Genomic DNA, 18,891 nt, shown 5'->3' on the forward strand with positions numbered 1-18,891 from the left:
AAAGGAAACCCTGGCCTCCGCAGTAGACACAGATCACTGAGCAGGGGATCTGCCCAGTAGCTGAAACCCTATCCTTCAGGGCCTTGTTTTTCAGCCACAGGTCAACTTGCTAAGGGCTGAGCACGAGAGAGGGCCTTGTTAGAAGCAGATTAGAACCCTAGACAACATTCTTACTCTGCAGACAGTGTTTCAAGTCCTTTCCCAACAAGCTTCCGTGAAAAAAAACCTTGCGCGCACACACATACACACCCCATTCCTTGTCAAAAGGAGTGATCGACTTAACTGTATAACTTCTCTTCATCCTTATCTGATCAGCTATCACTGACCACCCCACCCCCACAATCGTCCTCCGTGGGGTTTCCCTGCCACTTCCAACCCTTTCAGCTCTCAGATTAAGACGGAGGAACACATGTTGTTCAGAGCGAGGAGGGAGCGTCGCAGACAACGGTTTAATTAGTTGGAACAATTAAAGGGACAAGGGGGCCTGTGGCACTTGTGATGTTGCTGTCTAAAATCAGCAGCGAGCAGGCGGGCTAGTCAGTGAGCGATCATCAACCTGGTTAGAGAAGCCTCCTTTCCTCTCCCTTTGCAGTTGTCGGACTCAGTGGCAGATCACAACAAGCCGTGCTCTGTTCCTGATTAACTTACACCTACTCTCTCTCCAGGGGGTCTCCAATAGCAAGCAACCCTGCATGAGAGTCACGCAGTCATATCTGCGAATAGCTGTGAGGAAAAAAGAAAACATTCACCCTACCCCACTTACGGGACCTAATCATTTTGGCATTTGAGGGAACAACGTCGCTATACTGGTTGCAGAGAATGCTTCACAAGAATTGTACCAAGAATGAGTTTCAAAATCAAAACGATTTAGACCCAGTGTGTGTGCGCGCGCACGTGCGAGTGTGAGTAAAGAGGAGAGGATAGAGATGAGAGGTAGAGAAGTTACAATTTCATTGCCCATCTGAGAATGATTGAATAATGTAAAGCAAGTGAAACTCTGAACCAACTGCGAGGGCTTGGATAGCATTACTAAATTACTAATTTTCCCCCTTTGCACCTACATCATAGATCATCGCATGACAATATTCTCACCACGAGTGCCCTTGAACTCTGTAGATGTTTTCAATAACACTAAATAGGAACGCCTGATGCAACTTTTGCTGGCTGCGGGGTTAACAGAGGTCAAACATTAAACTAAGGCCTAGCCACTGGTCACCAACTTTGGCCAAAGGAAGTAATGGTCAAGGGGTGAGGGAATGAGGCCAAGCCTCACTGTGGAATAAGTGGTTTCTTGACTGTAATAGCAACGCACATAAAACTCCCTCAAGTTTGTCCAAAACAGATGCTTGTATGAGCTTTTCATGACTAATTATTGGGCAGCCTTTCCTTCATTATCTGAATTAGTTTTTAATTTAAGTAAAACTCAGAAAACCAGACATCCCTATCTGCTATGGTGGCATGTCATACTTTCAGATGACTACAAAAAGCGGTTAAATTACACAAACCGGCAATCAGAATGGGGGGTGCATTATGTGTAAATGTTATGCAGTGCATAGTTTGCGATCTGCAATACACATGAATTAACTTGCAGCTTCGAGAGTAAATAGACCACACAAAAACAAACGGACTGAAACCACTTTAAAAAATACCCAGAGTAGGTTTTTGAAGCTGCCTCCTTCCCAAAGTTATTAAGAGTAAATGGCTTCTTTTTCAAAATCAAGTTGGTTGAATAAAAACGAGTCTACTTTCTCCACATCAAGCAGGACCTGACCCAGGCGGCTGCCAGCTGAACCACTTTTGGTCTCTCCTGGGCCAGCAGCAAACCCTGGGGCCCAAGGTTCAGCCCTCTACTGTGCCTCTTCTTTAGGGATACATTTCCCCCCCCCCAAGTATGCCAGCAGGCCACATTTTAACAATCACCTCTTGGGTCACTCAAGGGTTTAGTGTGGATCAGTGTAGACACTGTACCTTGGAGTGAAGAGATGGCAGCTTCTACAGGCCAATATGTTAAGGAGGGTTAGTCATCAGGTCTAAATGAGCCAACAGTGTTTTAAATGAACTCCAGTGTGTCAAGAAATTACTTACTGGGGTTGATACAGGAAGAGCTCAATGATGTTGTCTCTGCCTTTGGGGTGGTTAAAGAAGACGAATAGGGACCAGTGAATCAGCCAGGTCCTCTGCTGAAGAGACTGGAGGGGGGAGCTCACCGACTGGACAGGAGAGAGATGTCATTATTTACTAGTTCTGATTGACAACACAGTCTACTGTACAACCATTAACAAGTTCAGAGTACTTTAAGGGGAGGCAGGTAGCCTAGTGGTTAGAGCGTTGGGCCAGTAACCGAAAGGTTGCTAGATCGAATCCGAGTTGACAAGGTAAAAATATGTTGTTCTGCCCCTGAACAAGGCAGTCAGTTAATAACAAATTCTTATTTACAATGACGGCCTAGGAACGCGTTCTTAACCGACTTGCCTAGTTAAATAAAAGGTTAAGTAAAAAAATGTAAACTTAAGGTCTGTTCCCTTCCAAACGTTTTCCTTCCAAGCCAGAGCCCGCACCCCTGCGCCCTTCCCAGCTATCCATCCAATAAATTAAAAAAAATCTAACTAGATCCACATAACTGCTCCATTTGCAGTTCCTCTGGAGTCAAGACTGAGGGGGGGGGGGGGGGGCCCATCAAGCCGCAACAGCGCTTTGCTGAAACCCAAAGCGGTCAATAAGGGAGTCGAATCTATGTAAGGGAATCCAAGTGCAGTGTCAAATTCTGAGAAGTGGGGCATTTACATTGTTATCGATAGTCTCCCTCAGGCGGGTGAGGTCTTCCATCGCAGCCTCCCAGTTCTGCATCAGGATCTCAGAGGCCAGCTTCCCCCACAGGGAGTTCAGGGCGTTCCTGTCTGTGGCCGGGACCTGGGAAAAAGACATGTCATACTTGTTAGAACCTGAAACACAGCATCACCTCTCACTGCAGCATTAACTCAACCCACCTGCAAAATGACCAGGCACTGGCAGATCTAATCCTGATAAATGCCTCCGCCTACAAACAGTGTGCTCGCACACAGGCACAGTCAGTGAAGGAGTGGCTGTTGCCACCGCCGCTTGGCTTTGGCAGGCAAAACTGTTCGGTGGAGTTACTTTTATTTATACTGGATAAACTGATTAAATTATGTCATCTTGAGGGAATGGGGCTTGACAGAAAGAGAAATGGATCATGAAAGAATGTTTAGCTTTTTATAAAAACCTAATTTGCTGCACTTCGTGATACGGCAACCGCTCCATTGCAGATGTTCTGCGATCTTTCAGACTACCACTGTAACTAGGAGCACATTTGAAGCACATGTGAGCTTCTCTGTACAATGTGCTAGAGCTAAAACGTTTGGTTACTGTTATTTACTTAATGCTGCAACTAAAAAAATGCAGGGTGGCACACGGCCTTGGGAAGACAAAACACACTAGGGATGCATTTCAGCTTTGGTCCTCCTCTCTAGAGTTAAGAATGGAATGTGTCACTTAATTTAGCTCTGCCTAGTTCAAGCTACCACCTTGATGTTTCTGGGGCAGGGTCAGCAGGTCAAAGGTCAGCTTGTCTGTGACATCACCATACCACAATTCTATCTGAAAGGAAATGGTTGAAGGTACCTTGAGTTCACAACTCCGGGTCCAGATATCAAGCCTTTGAAATAATTATCCAAATGACGACTAAAAGTTAACTTAGCAGTAAAATAGTTGCAATTGGAAAGAACACTGAAGATATACACGCATATGAGAGTAGATGGAGGGAAGGAGGGCAGGGCACATGTAGCATCGTTGAGGGAAAACCCCATCGCTGTTCCTCGGACTCTGCATTGACCTCCGGTCAATTCCCTGAAAACTGTCTGGTCGTCCGCCCCTCTGAAGGGACTTTAATGAAGTGCGCATGCAGCTACTACTTCTGGTGGTGGTTTTGCACAACGTCAGAGCATTGATCAACAAGGCTACAAGGAGAAGCATGCAGTAGAGGCTGAGTTCTCAAAATGTCTGTTACTTAGAGTTCCAACAACGGATGTCCTGCTCCAGCCACAGAAACCTAGATGCACTGTGACCAGCAACAGCCTGGGTTTCTCAACACCATCTGGGAGGTGTTCATAATTTACTCCGAGCCAGGGTAATCCGTCTAGTCTCGATTAATGACTGTTTGGATGCTTGATTTGATTGAAAAGGGGCATCAAAGACAAATCTGTTAATGTCCTTAGGAAATGTCCCTGATTGGCTATCAAGCTTTTCAAAACAAGGTAAAATGTTTTTCCCGAAGTCTATGCCTGGTACATTGCCAGTAGGACACTTAATTTCAGGTTTGCTGTACAAACTGCATGTCTTTGAGAGGAATATTTCAATAACCTCTACAGCTTTTCAAGCATGTTAAAATATAATTGTGATAATCTACCATTAACACAGAAGGAAAACATCCTGTTGAATCATGCTAGCTATAAAGTCTTAGTACAACTCTTCCATTATCACAAGCTAAATGCATTGATATGAAATGATGCTAACAAGAAACAGTTGATGGGACAGACATCAAAAGGTCAATTTTTTTTTAATGTAACTAGGCAAGCCAGTTAAGAACAATGACTGCCTACACCGGCCAAACCTGGACCAATTGCGTGCCACCCTATGGCTGCTTAATCAAAGCTTGGCCTCCACCCTATGGCTCATGGGAACCTCTGGCCCACAGTAGCTTATGATAACAACAAACGCAGTCAGTGACAAGAGTCAACCTGGAAGTGAGGGCAGGTGTCTGCTCTAAGGCCAAGGAAACCTACACGCAATCCACCACACCCCTTCTTTCAGACAGCCAGAGTTGTGGACTGAGACACGAATGATCCATGGGTGGAGAAGGAAACCACAGAAATAAAAATATCACATTTCAGCTGGGATCTCAGTGATTGAGAAAAGCAGATTCTACCTGTAGATCTCTCTCATATACAACAGATAGGTGCAGTGAGTGTCGTTTTACAGGGTCAGCCATAGCAGTACGGCACCCCTGGAGCAAATGGTGCCTTGCTCAAGGGCAAAGATTTTCACCTTGTCAGCTCGCGTATTCGAATGAGCAACCTTCCGGGTACCTGCCCTTTGCTCTAACCGCTAGGTTACCTGAATGGCTACATGAAGACTTTATTAGGCTACACTAACTTGTACATGAACTGCTACATAAAGATGACTGGTGGAAAATAATTCTGGTAGGAAAAAAATAAGTGGGGAATGTCAGCGGCAAGATAGTCTTCTAAAGTAAAACACATTAAGAGGAGCAGAAGGCCATCCATTCACTCACAACAGTGGAGTCCTTTGATCATAAAACAACTTGGGATTGCTTTAAAATGACTTTATTTTTTAATTAGACATAAGATTAGCATTACAACTTACAAAAGTCAGCCACACTGCCAATTTAAAAGGTTGTAGTTTAATCTCTAAAGAGGTTTGTTTGTTGTTTTTTCTGCCTTGGAAGTCCCTGTCTGCTAGGTTTAGCAGACCTCCATGTCATTATGGCAGCTTTCTACACACTGCCTGGCATTCACTAGTAGCCACGCAACAATAGTTTCACTACATGGGGTTTTTCCAGCAGTTACCTAGTTTCCATTGGTTGGCGAAACGGGGCACATTCACTGACTGACCAGCAACAATAAATTTACTGTGCTGGAGAGCTGTCGGGACACTCAATCTTTATTCGCAACATCCAATACCTGCATTAACTGATGATATGAATAAGTTGCTCTTTTCGCGCTACGCCACACTGTAACAGAACCCGAGGCCTGGATTTTACAAGCCTGGCTTCCTCTGTTTAATTGACTGACTTTCCCACGTTCGATGACTTATGGAGCTTCACCTCTACCTTACGGGGGCAGTCTGAGAAAATGGGAGGTCCACAACAATGGGGGGGAAAAGAAATACGGGGGCTGGTATTAAGTATAAAGACAGACATTTAGGCATTTGTAAAAAAAGAAATGTGAGCCTTTGGATTGTCAAGAGTAGGCAGCAGCTATCTGGTAAAAGTGCCTGCCCTGGCTGGAGGGGGGGGAAAAAACAGAAATGAGCAATTTGGGTTTATTTAGACTGAGCTAAAAACCATAAACAACTGTGCGGAGAGGGAGCGCATCAATTGCATGCTTTTGATGTGGGTTTTGCTCATGTTCGATCAAGAGCCACCATCATCTGGTCTTCAATGTCTCTCGCAAGCATACTTAAATGTGAGCGCATCACATAGAATCAATCAAATGAAGAGCCCAACTGCTTTGGGTTAAGAGGCTGTTTACAGAGAATAGGGCTCGTTGTTAAGTCTCTGCAAAGCCTGTTTTTCAGGAGAGGCCACCAGCATCACCAACGTGCATGACTAGTCACAGACATCTTCACGACAGAGGGAGAGTATCAAATGTCATTTAAAATGGTACTAAATTGGTTGTAAAGTTTGTCATTCTGATGACCATGTAAAACGTAGATTTTATTCTTTCGAGACTGGCTTTGGCACAAGCCTTTGCTATACCGCAGAGCTCAAAAGAGGACAGATGCTAACAAAACAATTGAATAAGACTTGGAAAACACTGGTTGTGCTTGTTTGGTGGGAGGAATTACAGGACACTGATAGTAGAGATGGAATAGTAAACAGTGGCTTTTGAGTAACAATGGCAAAATCTACCACCAAAAACATAGGCGCGTTTGTTAATCACATTTGCAAACAACTTTCCCAAAAAGAAACATAGGTTTCTGAAAGGAGGCCCACAATAGTAGAGGTGGTGCATGGTCAGTGTGACCATAGAAAAATAAACACACACCTCAAACCAAAAGCACTAACACTGGGTCTGGTGCTACTACAGTAGAAATGAACCTCATTGGCCAACAGATTATTTTTGTTTGGAAATTAGGTTTGACGCCGAGGCTTTCTGAAGACTCAACTCGTTAAAGTCAACGATAGCACGAAAGGTCAGCCAAGCATTCAGACCCACCTTACAAGCCACTGGTCCTGGAGAGTGACTAACAAAAAGGCAGCACAGAAGATCTGGTGGCACCTTCCACTGAGGTCACAGGCTGTCCATTCCCAGGACTTATCTAGTGTTACACCACTCTATTGTGACACAAAACACTTTTCTAGGCTACCCTCTCAGTCAGGTTACCACCCCTCTAGGCCTAAGAGGTTTCCAACTATATACAGCAGTGCACACAGTCCTACTGCACCTTGGCCATTCTCTGTGTAGTTCATCTTTCACTGATTTCTGAGGGCAGCGGGAGAGAAGCCACAAACACAAGAGCAATGATCCCTTTGTTTATAGAGGAAATAAGAAGTACGCATGTGTAACGAGAATACTGCCAGTACTTTCAGTGAACTGTAATTACCCCCCGCCCCAACCCTCTTTGCTATTATCTGATTTCCAAAGTATTTCAATGCTGCTGAAAATGATTTAATCCAAGCCCTCCTCCATGACTCTCAAATGTTAGCAGTACAGGCCGAGAAACGCAATGGAATAATTTGCAACATTCAAAACTAGGGATGTTAATGGTTAACTGAAAATACATTTGACCGGTCACGCTCAGTCTGTTAAATTGCATAATTTAGTGGAATTAAATTGGCAACAAACCTTAAAACGTACATCCCTAATTTGATTAATTCAAACAAGATAGGACTAAATGAACGGACTTTGCAAATGTATAGGCTAAGTGGTTGGCTAGTTCTTTGTTTAGTAAACCTGTTCTCTCGGTGACAGTTGATTCTTTATTTGAGTGCATATATGACTTTCTCTAAGACCACCAGAACATGTTACGTAACTCATAAGCACTCTGATGCCTGACAAGGAGCCACCTGGCTTCAAATCAATAAGTCGTTCACCGCAGCCCCCCCCCCCCCCCCCCCCACACACACACGAGATGACTAAAGACAGATTATTAAGTCTGCTGCTGAACACTTGGCACAGTAAAAAAAAAAAAAAACATTTTTATTAACCTACCCTTGTCCTTCAATATCAGCTCATCCTAATACTGAAGACGTGTGGAGAATTGAATGGAGAGAATGACGGCAGCTTTTCACATGCAATTACTGAGGGTGTTCCTTCCTCTTGTGCTAGTCCTTTGAAAAATTAAAGAACCCTGGCCAAACAACCGAGCAGTGAAGTAGGAAAATCCATTTTTCATAACAAAACACATTGAGCCAAAAAAGTATACTTCAACGAAAACTGTCTAATTTCTAAAAAATGCAATGTTAAGTGGATGTACACTGCTCATAATTGATGGAGTTTGGCACTGTGCACTGCTGGAAAAATCACATAACGACAGTGATTAATGCACAAAATGGGAGTCGTTCCTGAGAAACTAATACTTCTTAATGAAGCTTCAATCATCGTCTAACTGTTTGCCCTTAAAGAGCTTGCTAATATAAAGCACTGCCCAATAGTGGCAACTTTTGAGTGGTCCAGTTTTCATTCTGAAAACTACTGATGAAGTTGCAAGGGTACAAATCCATAATAATCCTAATAAAATAAAAAAGTCTCTAGATCTATTAACTTGCTGTGAACATCTAGTATCCAAGGTTGCCAGTTTGATATTTGTTAAGAGTACACTGAAATGAGGGCTACTTGACTTACCAGGACACGGAAGAAGTAGAGGTACTCGGCAGCCCCAGAGTAGTTTCCACACTCGTACTGGAACTTGGCATATCTGTACAGAGTGTCCAGGTACTCCTGACGGAACTGGAAGAGAAAAAGGCCGATCAATGGTGTCGCCCGATAACTATTCAGAGCATAGACACAAGCAATTATTTATTTGATGACAATATTGTCAGCTTTCTCGCAAGCCTCATGTAAGATTATGGTCCAAGATGAGATCCATGGTGTTATATCCAGTCAATGCCCGAGTGGCTGGAGTAAGGAGGGCAATTCTAGAATCATCTTCGATTTCAGAGCCCATTCTGTTTGATTACCATCACTGATCAATGGGGTCAGCAGGTAGCCTAGCAGTTTGTATCTGTATTTATTACAGATCCCCATTAGCTTCTGCCTAGACCAGTTACAGAAGTGGGAGGGTTTCCAGTCCGAATCTTTGCTCAGATGGGAAAATATGGTGAGGAGTGCACGGTCAACCAGAGGTTTGCTGGTATCATCCTAGATACCGTTGCCTGCTGTAGTGCCCTTGAGCAATTTAAGAGTGGAATTGTATGTACAAGTAGCTCCATGTCAACATCCCATAGGGAATGCTACATTACCACATGTAGGCCTATTTACTTTGACATGTACACCTGTGGCTAATCGGGAAAAGCCTTCAACAACTTACCTGAGCCCTATACTACGAATAAGGTATGAGGAGTCAACTTTGGTCTGACTTCAACTTGGGATAACTGGTACCACAAAAGTGGCTTACCTTTAAGCCAAGTAAATTTCTATAAATACAACACCTTCAGAACTAAACTGCTCCGGGGCAGGCTAACGCAAAGCCAACTCCATTTATCCTCAGTCTAGTGTCTGAGCCACTAATTGAGGAACAATGAAATCAGATACACTCCCTCTCACAAAGAGTAATCATCCCCATCATTTGAGGGACAAAACTGACTTGTGTCAAAAAAGTAAATACCTATCAATTTACACATTCAGTAATGGACAGCATTTGTACCCACGAGTTAAACAGTGAAATTCTCAATGGCCACAACGCAACAAACAGTCCCACAGAGAGAAAAAGAGGGACCGGAATGTGGAAAAGGGGCACATGCATTGATAAGCAGACCAAGATAAAGACGGCACTTCTAAAAGCCTATTTCACAACATAGCCTGCAGAATTTACAACAACTCAGCAGAAATTAAAATGTGGCGCCGACTCTCCCATGGATTGATGTTTCAACATTGTCTCAATGAAGAGTCCGGAGTTCGGCTAACCATGTGCAACAAGCACACACAGTTACAAGCCTTCTAGAGTTAGATTGAGTTTATTAGTCACATGTACAGGGACACAGATGTAATCTCAGGGTAAGGTGAAAATCTTATTCTGCAGTGCAGGTCAAAATAAAATATATTAAAGAAAAAAAGTGAACGTGACAAAATGTGTACAGTAACAATAAACTGAACAAAAATTAATATGTAAACTGTTAATGTTTCATGAGCTGAAGAAGATTCCAGACATTTTCCATAAGAACAAAAAGCATCCTTCTCAAATTGTGCACAAGTGTTTACATCCCTGTTAGTGAGCATTTCTAAATTGCCAAGATAATCCATCCACCTGACAGGTGTGGCATATCAAGAATGTGATTAAACAGCATGATTACACAGGTGCACCTTGTGCTGGGGACAATAAAAGGCCACTAAAATATGCAGTTGTCACAATGCCACATATGTCTAGTTTTGGGGAGCGTGCCATTTACTACAGACGCCCGACAAAGCCCTCATCCCCGTCATTCGCAGGAGAAAGATGTCAGGGAGTCTTAAAAGGATCCGACGGCAAGTGGGTAATCTGCCTTTACCATCGGTCCTATTAGCTAACGTACAATCATTGGATAATAAAATAAACGAACTACGAGCGCGTATATCCTACCAACGGGACATTGGAAACTGTAATATCTTATGTTGTTTCACCAAGTCGTGGCTGAACGATGACATGAATAACATACAGCTGGCGGGTTTTACGCTTTATCGGCAGGATAGAACAGCTGCCTCTGGTAGGACAAGGGATGACGGTCTATGTATATTTGTATACAGCTGGTGAAAAGACTCGAGGTTTTGCTCGCCTGAGGTAGAGTATCTCATAAGCTGTAGACCACACTATATACCAAGAGAGTCAACTGAATTCTTCGTAGCTGTCTACTTACGACCACAAACCGATGGCAGCACTAAGACCGCACTCCATGAGCTGTATACGGCAATAAGGAAAGAATAAAACTCAGAGGCGGCGCAGGGAAACTTAAATCCATTTAACCTAATTTCCACCAGCATGTTAAATGTGCAACCAGAGGGGGGAAAAATAAAGTAATCTAGACCACCTTTAAGCCACACAGACACGCACAAAGCTTTCGCTTGTCCTCCATTTGGCAAATCTGACCATAATTCTATCCTCCTGATTCCTGCTTAAAAGCAATAAACAAAGCAGGAAGTACTAGTGACTCCGTCAATACGGGAAGTGGTCAGATGACGCGGATGCTAAGCTACGGGACTTTTTTTTGCAAGCACAGACTGGAGTATGTTCGAGGATTCTTTGGCTGGCATTGAGGAGTACAGCACATCAGTCACTGGCTTCATCAATAAGTGCATCGGTGACGTCGTCCCCATGGTGACCGCACGTACATACCCCAACCAGAAGCCATGGATTACAGGCAACAACCCGGAAGCTTAAGAAATCCTGCTATGCCCTCCGACGAGCCATCAAACAGGCAATACAGGACTAAGATCGAATCATACTACACAGACACTCGGATGTGGCAGGGCTTGCAAAAATATGACAGACTAAAGGAAAGCACAGCCACGAGCTGCTCTGTCACACAAGCCTACCAGGCGAGCTAAATTACTTTCATGCTCGCGTCGAGGCAAGCAACACTGAAGCATGCATGAGAGCATCAGCTGTTCCCGGACAACTGTGTGATCACGCTCTCCGTAGCCAATGTATTCACAAGTCCGCAGGGCCAGCTGGATTAACCAGGACTTGTACTCCGAGCATGCGCTGACCAACTGGAAAGGGTGACATTCTCAACCTGTAATTTTCAAGTCTGTGATACCAACATGTTTCAAGCAGACCGCCATAGTGCCCTCAAAGCTCATCACTAAGCTAAGACCTTGGGACTAAACACCTCCCTCTGCCACTGGTTCCTGGACTTCCTGACGGGCCGCCTGCAGGTGGTAAGGGTGGGTAACACATCCGCCACACTGATCCTCAACATGGGGGCGCTTCAGGGGTGCGTGCTCAGTCCCCTCCTGTACACTCATAACTGCATGGCCAGGCACAACCCTAACACCATCATTAAGTTTGCCGATGACAACAGTGGTAGGCCTGATCACCGACAACGATGAGACAGCCTACATGGAGGAGGTCAGAGACCTGGCGTGCCAGGACAACGAACTCTCCCTCAACGTGATCAAGACAAAGGAGATGATTGTGGACTACAGGAAAAGGAGGACCGAGTACACCCCCATTCTCATCGACGAGGCTGCAGAGGAGCAGGTTGAGAGCTTCAAGTTCCTTGGTGTCCACTTCAACAAACTATCATGGTCCAAACACACCAAGACAGTCGTTAAGACAACGTCTATTCCCCCTCAGGCGATTGACATAGCACGGGTCCTCAAAAGGTTTTACAGCTGCACCATCGAGAGCATCCTGACTGGTTGCATCACTGCCTGGTATGGCAACTGCTCGGCCTCCGACCGCAAGACACTAGAGGGTGGTATGGACAGCCCAGTACATCACTGAAGCCAAACTTCCTGCCATCCAGGAGATCTATAACAGGTTATGTCAGAGGAAGGCCCTAAAAAAATTTTTTGTCAAATACTCCAGCCACCCTAGTCAGACTGTTCTCTACTACCGCATGGCAAGCAGTACAGGAGCACCAAGTCAAGGTCCAAAAGGCTTCTACCGCCAAGCCAGGAAACTCCTGAACAGCTCATCAACGGGATACCCAAACTATTTGCATTGTCCACCCCCCCCGACTTCACACTGCTGCTACTCTGCTATTATCTATGCATTGTCACTAATTCCACCTACATGCACATATTACCTCGACTAACCGGTACTTCTTGTATATAGCTACTGTTATTATGTTACTTTATTTATTTTTTTAAAAATGTACTTATCACCTAATTATTTTTCTAAAATCTGCATTGTTGGTTAAAGGCTTTTAAGAAAGCATTTCACTAAGGTCTGCACCTGATGTATTCAGCGCATGTGACAAATTGATTTGATTCGTCAGGTTGTCCAACCGGCCTCAACCACAGACCACGTGTATACCGTCATGTGGGCGAGCGGTTTGCTGATGTCAACATTGTGCCCCAATTCGATCGATAGCAATTTCAATGCACAGGAGATACTGTGACGAGATCCTGAGGCCCATTGTCGTGCCATTCACCTCCTGCCATCACCTCATGGTTCAGCATGATAATGCACAGCCCCATGTTGCAAGAATCTGTACACAATTCCTGGAAGCTGGAAATGTCCCAGTTCTTCCAGACATATCACCCATTGAGCATGTTTGGGATGCTCTGGAACTAAATGTAAAGCGTGTTCCAGTTCAAGCCAATATCCAGCAACTTCACACAGCCATTGAATTGGAACGGGACAACACTCCCCTACCCTATTCAAGGTATCTGTATTACCAGTAGAGGTCGACCGATTAATCGGGGCCGATTTCAAGTTTTCGTCATCGGTATTTTTGGCCACCGATTTGCAGCTTTTTTTCCCATTTTTTTTACAACTTTATTTAACTAGGCAAGTCAGATTAAGAACACATTCTTATTTTCAATCACAGCCTAGGAACGGGGGTTAACTGCCTTGTTCAGGGGGAATTCCTTTTTGCAACCTTCCGTTTACTAGTCCAAGGCTCTAAACACCTGCCTTACGTTGTACTCCACGAGGAGCCTGCATGGCAGGCTGACTACCTGTTACGCGAGGGCAGCAAGAAGCCAAGGTAAGTTGCTAGCTAGCATTAAACTCATCTTATAAAAAAACTAGCAATCAATCTTAACATAATCACTAGTTAACTACACATGGTTGATGATATTACTAGTTTATCTAGCATGTCCTGCGTGGTATATAATCAATGCGGTGCCTGTTAATTTCTCATCGAATCACAGCCTTCGACAAACGGGTGATGATTTAACAAGCGCATTTGCGGGGAAAAAAGCGCTGTCGCTGCACCGATGTACCTAACCATAAACATCAATGCCTTTCTTTAAAATCAATACACAAGTATATATTTTCAAACCTGCATATTTAGTTAATATTGCCTGCTAACATGAATTTGTGTCACTTCTCTAATTAATTTGCCAGAATTGTACATAATTATGACATAACATTGAAGATTGCACAATGTAACAGGAATATTTAGACTTAGGGATGCCACCCGTTAGATAAAATACGGAACGGTTCCGTATTTCACTGAAATAATAAACGTTTCATTTTCGAAATGATGATTAAGAAATTCCGGATTTGACCATATTAATGACCAAAGGCTCGTATTTCTGTTTTATGTTATAATTAAGTCTATGATTTGATATTTGATAGAGTAGTGAGCGATGGTAGGCAGCAGCAGGCTCGTAAGCATTCATTCAAACAGCACCTTCGTGTGTTTTGCCAGCAGCTCTTCGCAATTCTTCAAGCATTGGGCTGTTTATGACTTCAAGCCTAGATTAGGCTGGTGTAACCCATGTGAAATGGCTAGCTAGTAAGTGGGTGCGCGCTAATAGCGTTTCAAACGTCACTCGCTCTGAGACTTGAAGTAGTTGTTCCCCTTGCTCAAAATGGGTAACGCTGCTTTGAGGGTGGCTGTTGTCGATGTGTTCCTGGTTCGAGCCCAGGTAGGAGCGAGGAGAGGGACGGAAGCTATACTGTTACACTGGCAATACTAAAGTGCCTATAAGAACATCCAATAGTCAAAGGTATATGAAATACAAATCGTATAGAGAGAAATAGTCCTATAATAACTACAACCTAAAACTTCTTACCTGGGAATATTGAAGACTCATGTTAAAAGGAACCACCAGCTTTCATGTGTTCTCATGTTCTGAGCAAGGAACTTAAATGTTTGCTTTTTTACAATGGCACATATTGCACTTTTACTTTCTTCTCCAACACTTAGTTTTTGCATTATTTAAACATGTTTCATTATTTATTTGAGGCTAAATTGATATTATTTATGTATTATATTAAGTTAAAATAAGTGTTCATTCAGTATTGTTGTAATTGTCATTATTACAAATAAATAAATACAATTTAAAAAAAGAAGCCGATTAATCGGTATCGGCTTTTTTTGGTCCTCCCATAACCGGTATCGGCGTTGAATAATCATAATCGGTCGACCTCTAATTACCAGTCAATGAAACCCATAGATTAGGACCCAATTTATTTATGTCAATGTCAATACCCTACTCAACAAGCTGGATGCAGTCTATCACAGTGCCATCCGTTTTGTCACCAAAGCCCCATATACTACCCACCACTGCGACCTGTACGCTCTCGTTGGCTGGCCTTCGCTTTATAATCGTCGCCAAACACATTGGCTCCAGGTCATCTACAAGACCCTGCTGGGTAAAGTCCCCCCTTATCTCCGCTCACTGGTCACCATAGCAGCACCCACCTGTAGCACGCGCTCCAGCAGGTATATCTCTCTGGTCACCCCTAAAGCCAACTCCTCCTTTGGTCGTCTCTCCTTCCAGTTCTCTGCTGCCAATGACTGGAACGAATTACAAAAATCTCTGAAACTGGAAACACTTATCTCCCTCACTAGCTTTAAGCACCAGCTGTCAGAGCAGCTCACAGATCACTGCACCTGTACATAGCCCATCTATAATTTAGCCCAAACTACTACCTCTTCCGCTACTGTATTTATTTAATTTATTTTGCTCCTTTGCACCATTTTATTTATATTTTAACTTTGAACTTTCTTCAAACTACAAATCTACCATTCCAGTGTTTTTCTTGCTATACTTTGCCACCATGGCATTTTTTTTTTGCCTTTACCTCCCTTATCTCACATCATTTGCTCACATTGTATATAGTCTTATTTTTTTTCTACTGCATCATTGATTGTATGTTGTTTTACTCCATGTGTAACTCTGTGTTGTTGTATGTTGTCGAACTGCTTTGCTTTATCTTGGCCAGGTCGCAATTGTAAATGAGAACTTGTTCTCAACTTGCCTACCTGGTTAAATAAAGGTGAAATAAAATTTTAAAAAAGTACTTATTTCCTTATATGAACTAAGTCAGTAAAATCTTTTAAATTGTTGCGTGTATTTATGTTCAACACACAGACTGTAGTACAAACTGTAGTAATGATAAATGACCGTTGGGTGGTAGGGGCAGGGGAAGAGTATGTTGGAGAATGTCCATAAGGGGCGCAGAAGGGGGGAGATTAGTGAATGAAACAGTAAAAACAATAACTGTCCATTTGGGGGGTGGAATCTCTGAATGGAGCCCTAAACGGTACACTCCTGCTAAATCACAGCGCGCTGACGTCAGTTTGGGAACCGAGTCCAGTCTCACAGATGCAGTGTGGCTTTGACAGGCAGTGGTTGCTAGCCACTGCGATGCGGAGGGAGACCGCCCTTTCCCACAGCCGAGTGGCCTACGGGCTGTGGAGGTGCACTGAGGACAGGGTGCAGGTCAGCGGGATGCCAGGGGAGGGGGGTGTATAAAGTGTCACGCCAAATATAGACTCCCAGGCATTCTTGCGGCCAAACCCATGTGTCCCGAGCTGTTCCATCTATTCTTAACAATTCACCACAGACTGTAAAATGTCCACAGAATTTTCTGCAAGCCGTAAAACCCCCAAAAATGAGTTACGGTTTTGGGAAGTCATTACATGTCTCCCTGCTTGGGCCCCCTGTTCCCTAAACAGTGGGTTCACACAGGAGTCATGGGAAATGCAGCTTAGAAGTGAGACGTCAGCAAAGCGGTCCAAACTTACGCTGTGTTTCTCCGCCAGATAGTTAAAAAGTGCCTGTCCATCCCTGAAAGAGAGCAAGAGAGTCACAGTTAGTGGACTTGTTTAATTTAAGTAACCAGTTGGCGGATGCAGGCTAAGTGTTAAGCCCCATTCAGGTGTAATTTCTGGACTGTAGCAGTTCTAGAGTTCCAGGCAAATCAAGGGACTTTCATTTTCAAAACAGTTTGAGCTGCTCCTTTGTACTTCAAGAGTCTGACAGGCAGCAAAAGTACTTGTGTGTGAACATTCACAGGCTGTTTACAACATTCATCTTCAACACCGACGCCATTAAACTGTCAAGATTCAACATTGGGGGGGGGATCAATCTCACTTTACAAAACTGGAATTGTAGCCTTTAATTAGTCGCTTGCCAAATATATATATATATAATTTTTTTTACATGTCATAAAATGAAACGCCGTTCATGTCAACAGAGGCATAAAAAATATACACTACATGACCAAAAGTATGTGGACGCCTGCTCGACGAACATCTCATTCCAAAGTCACGGGCATATATGGAGTTTGTCCCCCCTTTGCTGCTATAACAGCCTCCACTCTTCTGGGAAGGCTTTCCACTAGATGTTGGAACATTGCTGCGGGGACTTGCTTCCATTCAGCCACGAGCATTAGTGAGGTCGGGCACTGATGTTGGGCGAATAGGCCAGGTTCGCAGTTGGCTTTCCAATTCATCCGAAAGGTTTGAGGTCCATGCTCTGTGCAGGCCAGTCAAATTCTTCACACCAATCGATAAACCATTTCTGTATGGACCTCGCTTTGTCATGCTGAAACAGGAAAGGGCCTTGCCCAAAGTTGGAAACACAAAATCGTCTAGAAAGTCATTGTTTACTGTAGTGTTAAGATTTCCCTTTACTGGAACTAAGAGGCCTAGCCTGAACCATGGGAGAAAGAAAAAATTAAAAGAAAAAAGAATCCTCCACTTTACAGTTGGCGCCACAGTCGGGAAGGTAGGGTTCTGCTGGCATCCGTCAAACTGCCTAATGGTGAAGCGTGATTCGTCACTCCAGAGAACACATTTCCACTGCTCCAGTCGGATTGCGGCAAGCTTTACCCCACTCTAGCCGACACTTCGCATTGCTCTTGGTGATCCTAGGCTTGCATGCGGTTGATCGGCCATTGAAACCCCTCATGAAGCTCCCGACAAACAGTTACTGTATTGAATTCCAGAGGAAGTTTGGAACTCGGTAGTGAGTGTTGCAACCGAGGACCAACGATTTTTACACGCTTCAGCACTTGGCAGTCCAGTTCTGTGAGCTTCTGTGGCCTACCACTTTGCAGCTGAGCAGTTGTTGCTCCTAGACGTTCCCACTTCCCAATAACAGCACTTACAGGTGACCAGGGCAGGTCCAGCAGGGCAGAAATTTGACGAACTGACTTGTTGGAAAGGTGGCATCCTATGATGGTGCCACGTTGAAAGTCACAGAGCTCTTTAGTAAGGCCATTCTACTGCCAATGTTTGTCTATGGAGATTGCATGGGCGTGTGCTCAATATTATACACCTTTGTGGCTGAACTAATTTGAAGGGGTGCCCACATAGGTTTAGACATTTTTGCAAATATGTAAACAAGGTATTTGTTTTAATTTGAATACATTTGCAAACATGTTTAAACCTGTTTTTGCTGCGTCATTATGGGGTATTTTAGAATTATGCTGAAATGAAACAAAATGTGGAAAAAGTCAAGGGGGTCAGAATACTTATGCAAATAAGATATTTTTGTTTTAATTTGAATACAAGTATTCAGAACCTTTACTATGAAACTCGGAATTGAGCTCAGGCGTATCCTGTTTCCATTGATCATCCTTGAGCTGTTTCTACAACTTGGGAGTCTGTAGTAAAATCAATTGATTGGACATGACTTAAAAAAGCACACACCTGTCTATATAAAAAGGTCACACAGTTGACAGAGCAAGTCAGAGCAAAAACCATGCCATGAGGTCGAAGGAATGTCCTTAAAGCTCAGAGACAGGATTGTGTCGAGGCACAGATCTGGGGAAGGGTAAAATAAAAAATATATTTAACAAAGTCTGCTACATTGAAGATTCCCAAGAAGAACGGCCTCCATTCATGAAAGGAAGAAAATTGGATCCAACCAAGACTCTTCCTAGAGCTGGCTGCCCAGTCAAACTGAGCAATCAGGGTAGAAGGGCCTTGGTCAGGGAGCTGACCAAGATCCCAATGATCACTCTGACAGAGCTCCAGAGTTCCTCTGTGGAGATGGGAGAATCTTCCAGAAGGACAACCATCTC

General features: G+C 43.8%; 1 protein-coding gene across 1 annotated transcript in view; it reads right to left on the bottom strand.

The window, feature by feature from the left end:
- LOC115177336 (eukaryotic translation initiation factor 3 subunit E) overlaps positions 1 to 18,891 on the bottom strand; it is a 52,212-nt gene that overhangs the window by 22,417 nt on the left and 10,904 nt on the right. The window contains exons 4-7 of the mRNA XM_029738027.1: positions 16,607 to 16,649; positions 8,604 to 8,708; positions 2,785 to 2,910; positions 2,086 to 2,210 (exon numbers count right to left, since the gene is read on the bottom strand). Of these exons, the coding sequence (XP_029593887.1) occupies positions 2,086 to 2,210; positions 2,785 to 2,910; positions 8,604 to 8,708; positions 16,607 to 16,649 (399 nt within the window). The remainder of the gene's footprint in view (positions 1 to 2,085; positions 2,211 to 2,784; positions 2,911 to 8,603; positions 8,709 to 16,606; positions 16,650 to 18,891) is intronic.

Source organism: Salmo trutta, chromosome 37 (genome assembly GCF_901001165.1).
Source record: "Salmo trutta chromosome 37, fSalTru1.1, whole genome shotgun sequence".
Taxonomy (NCBI): Eukaryota; Metazoa; Chordata; class Actinopteri; order Salmoniformes; family Salmonidae; genus Salmo; species Salmo trutta.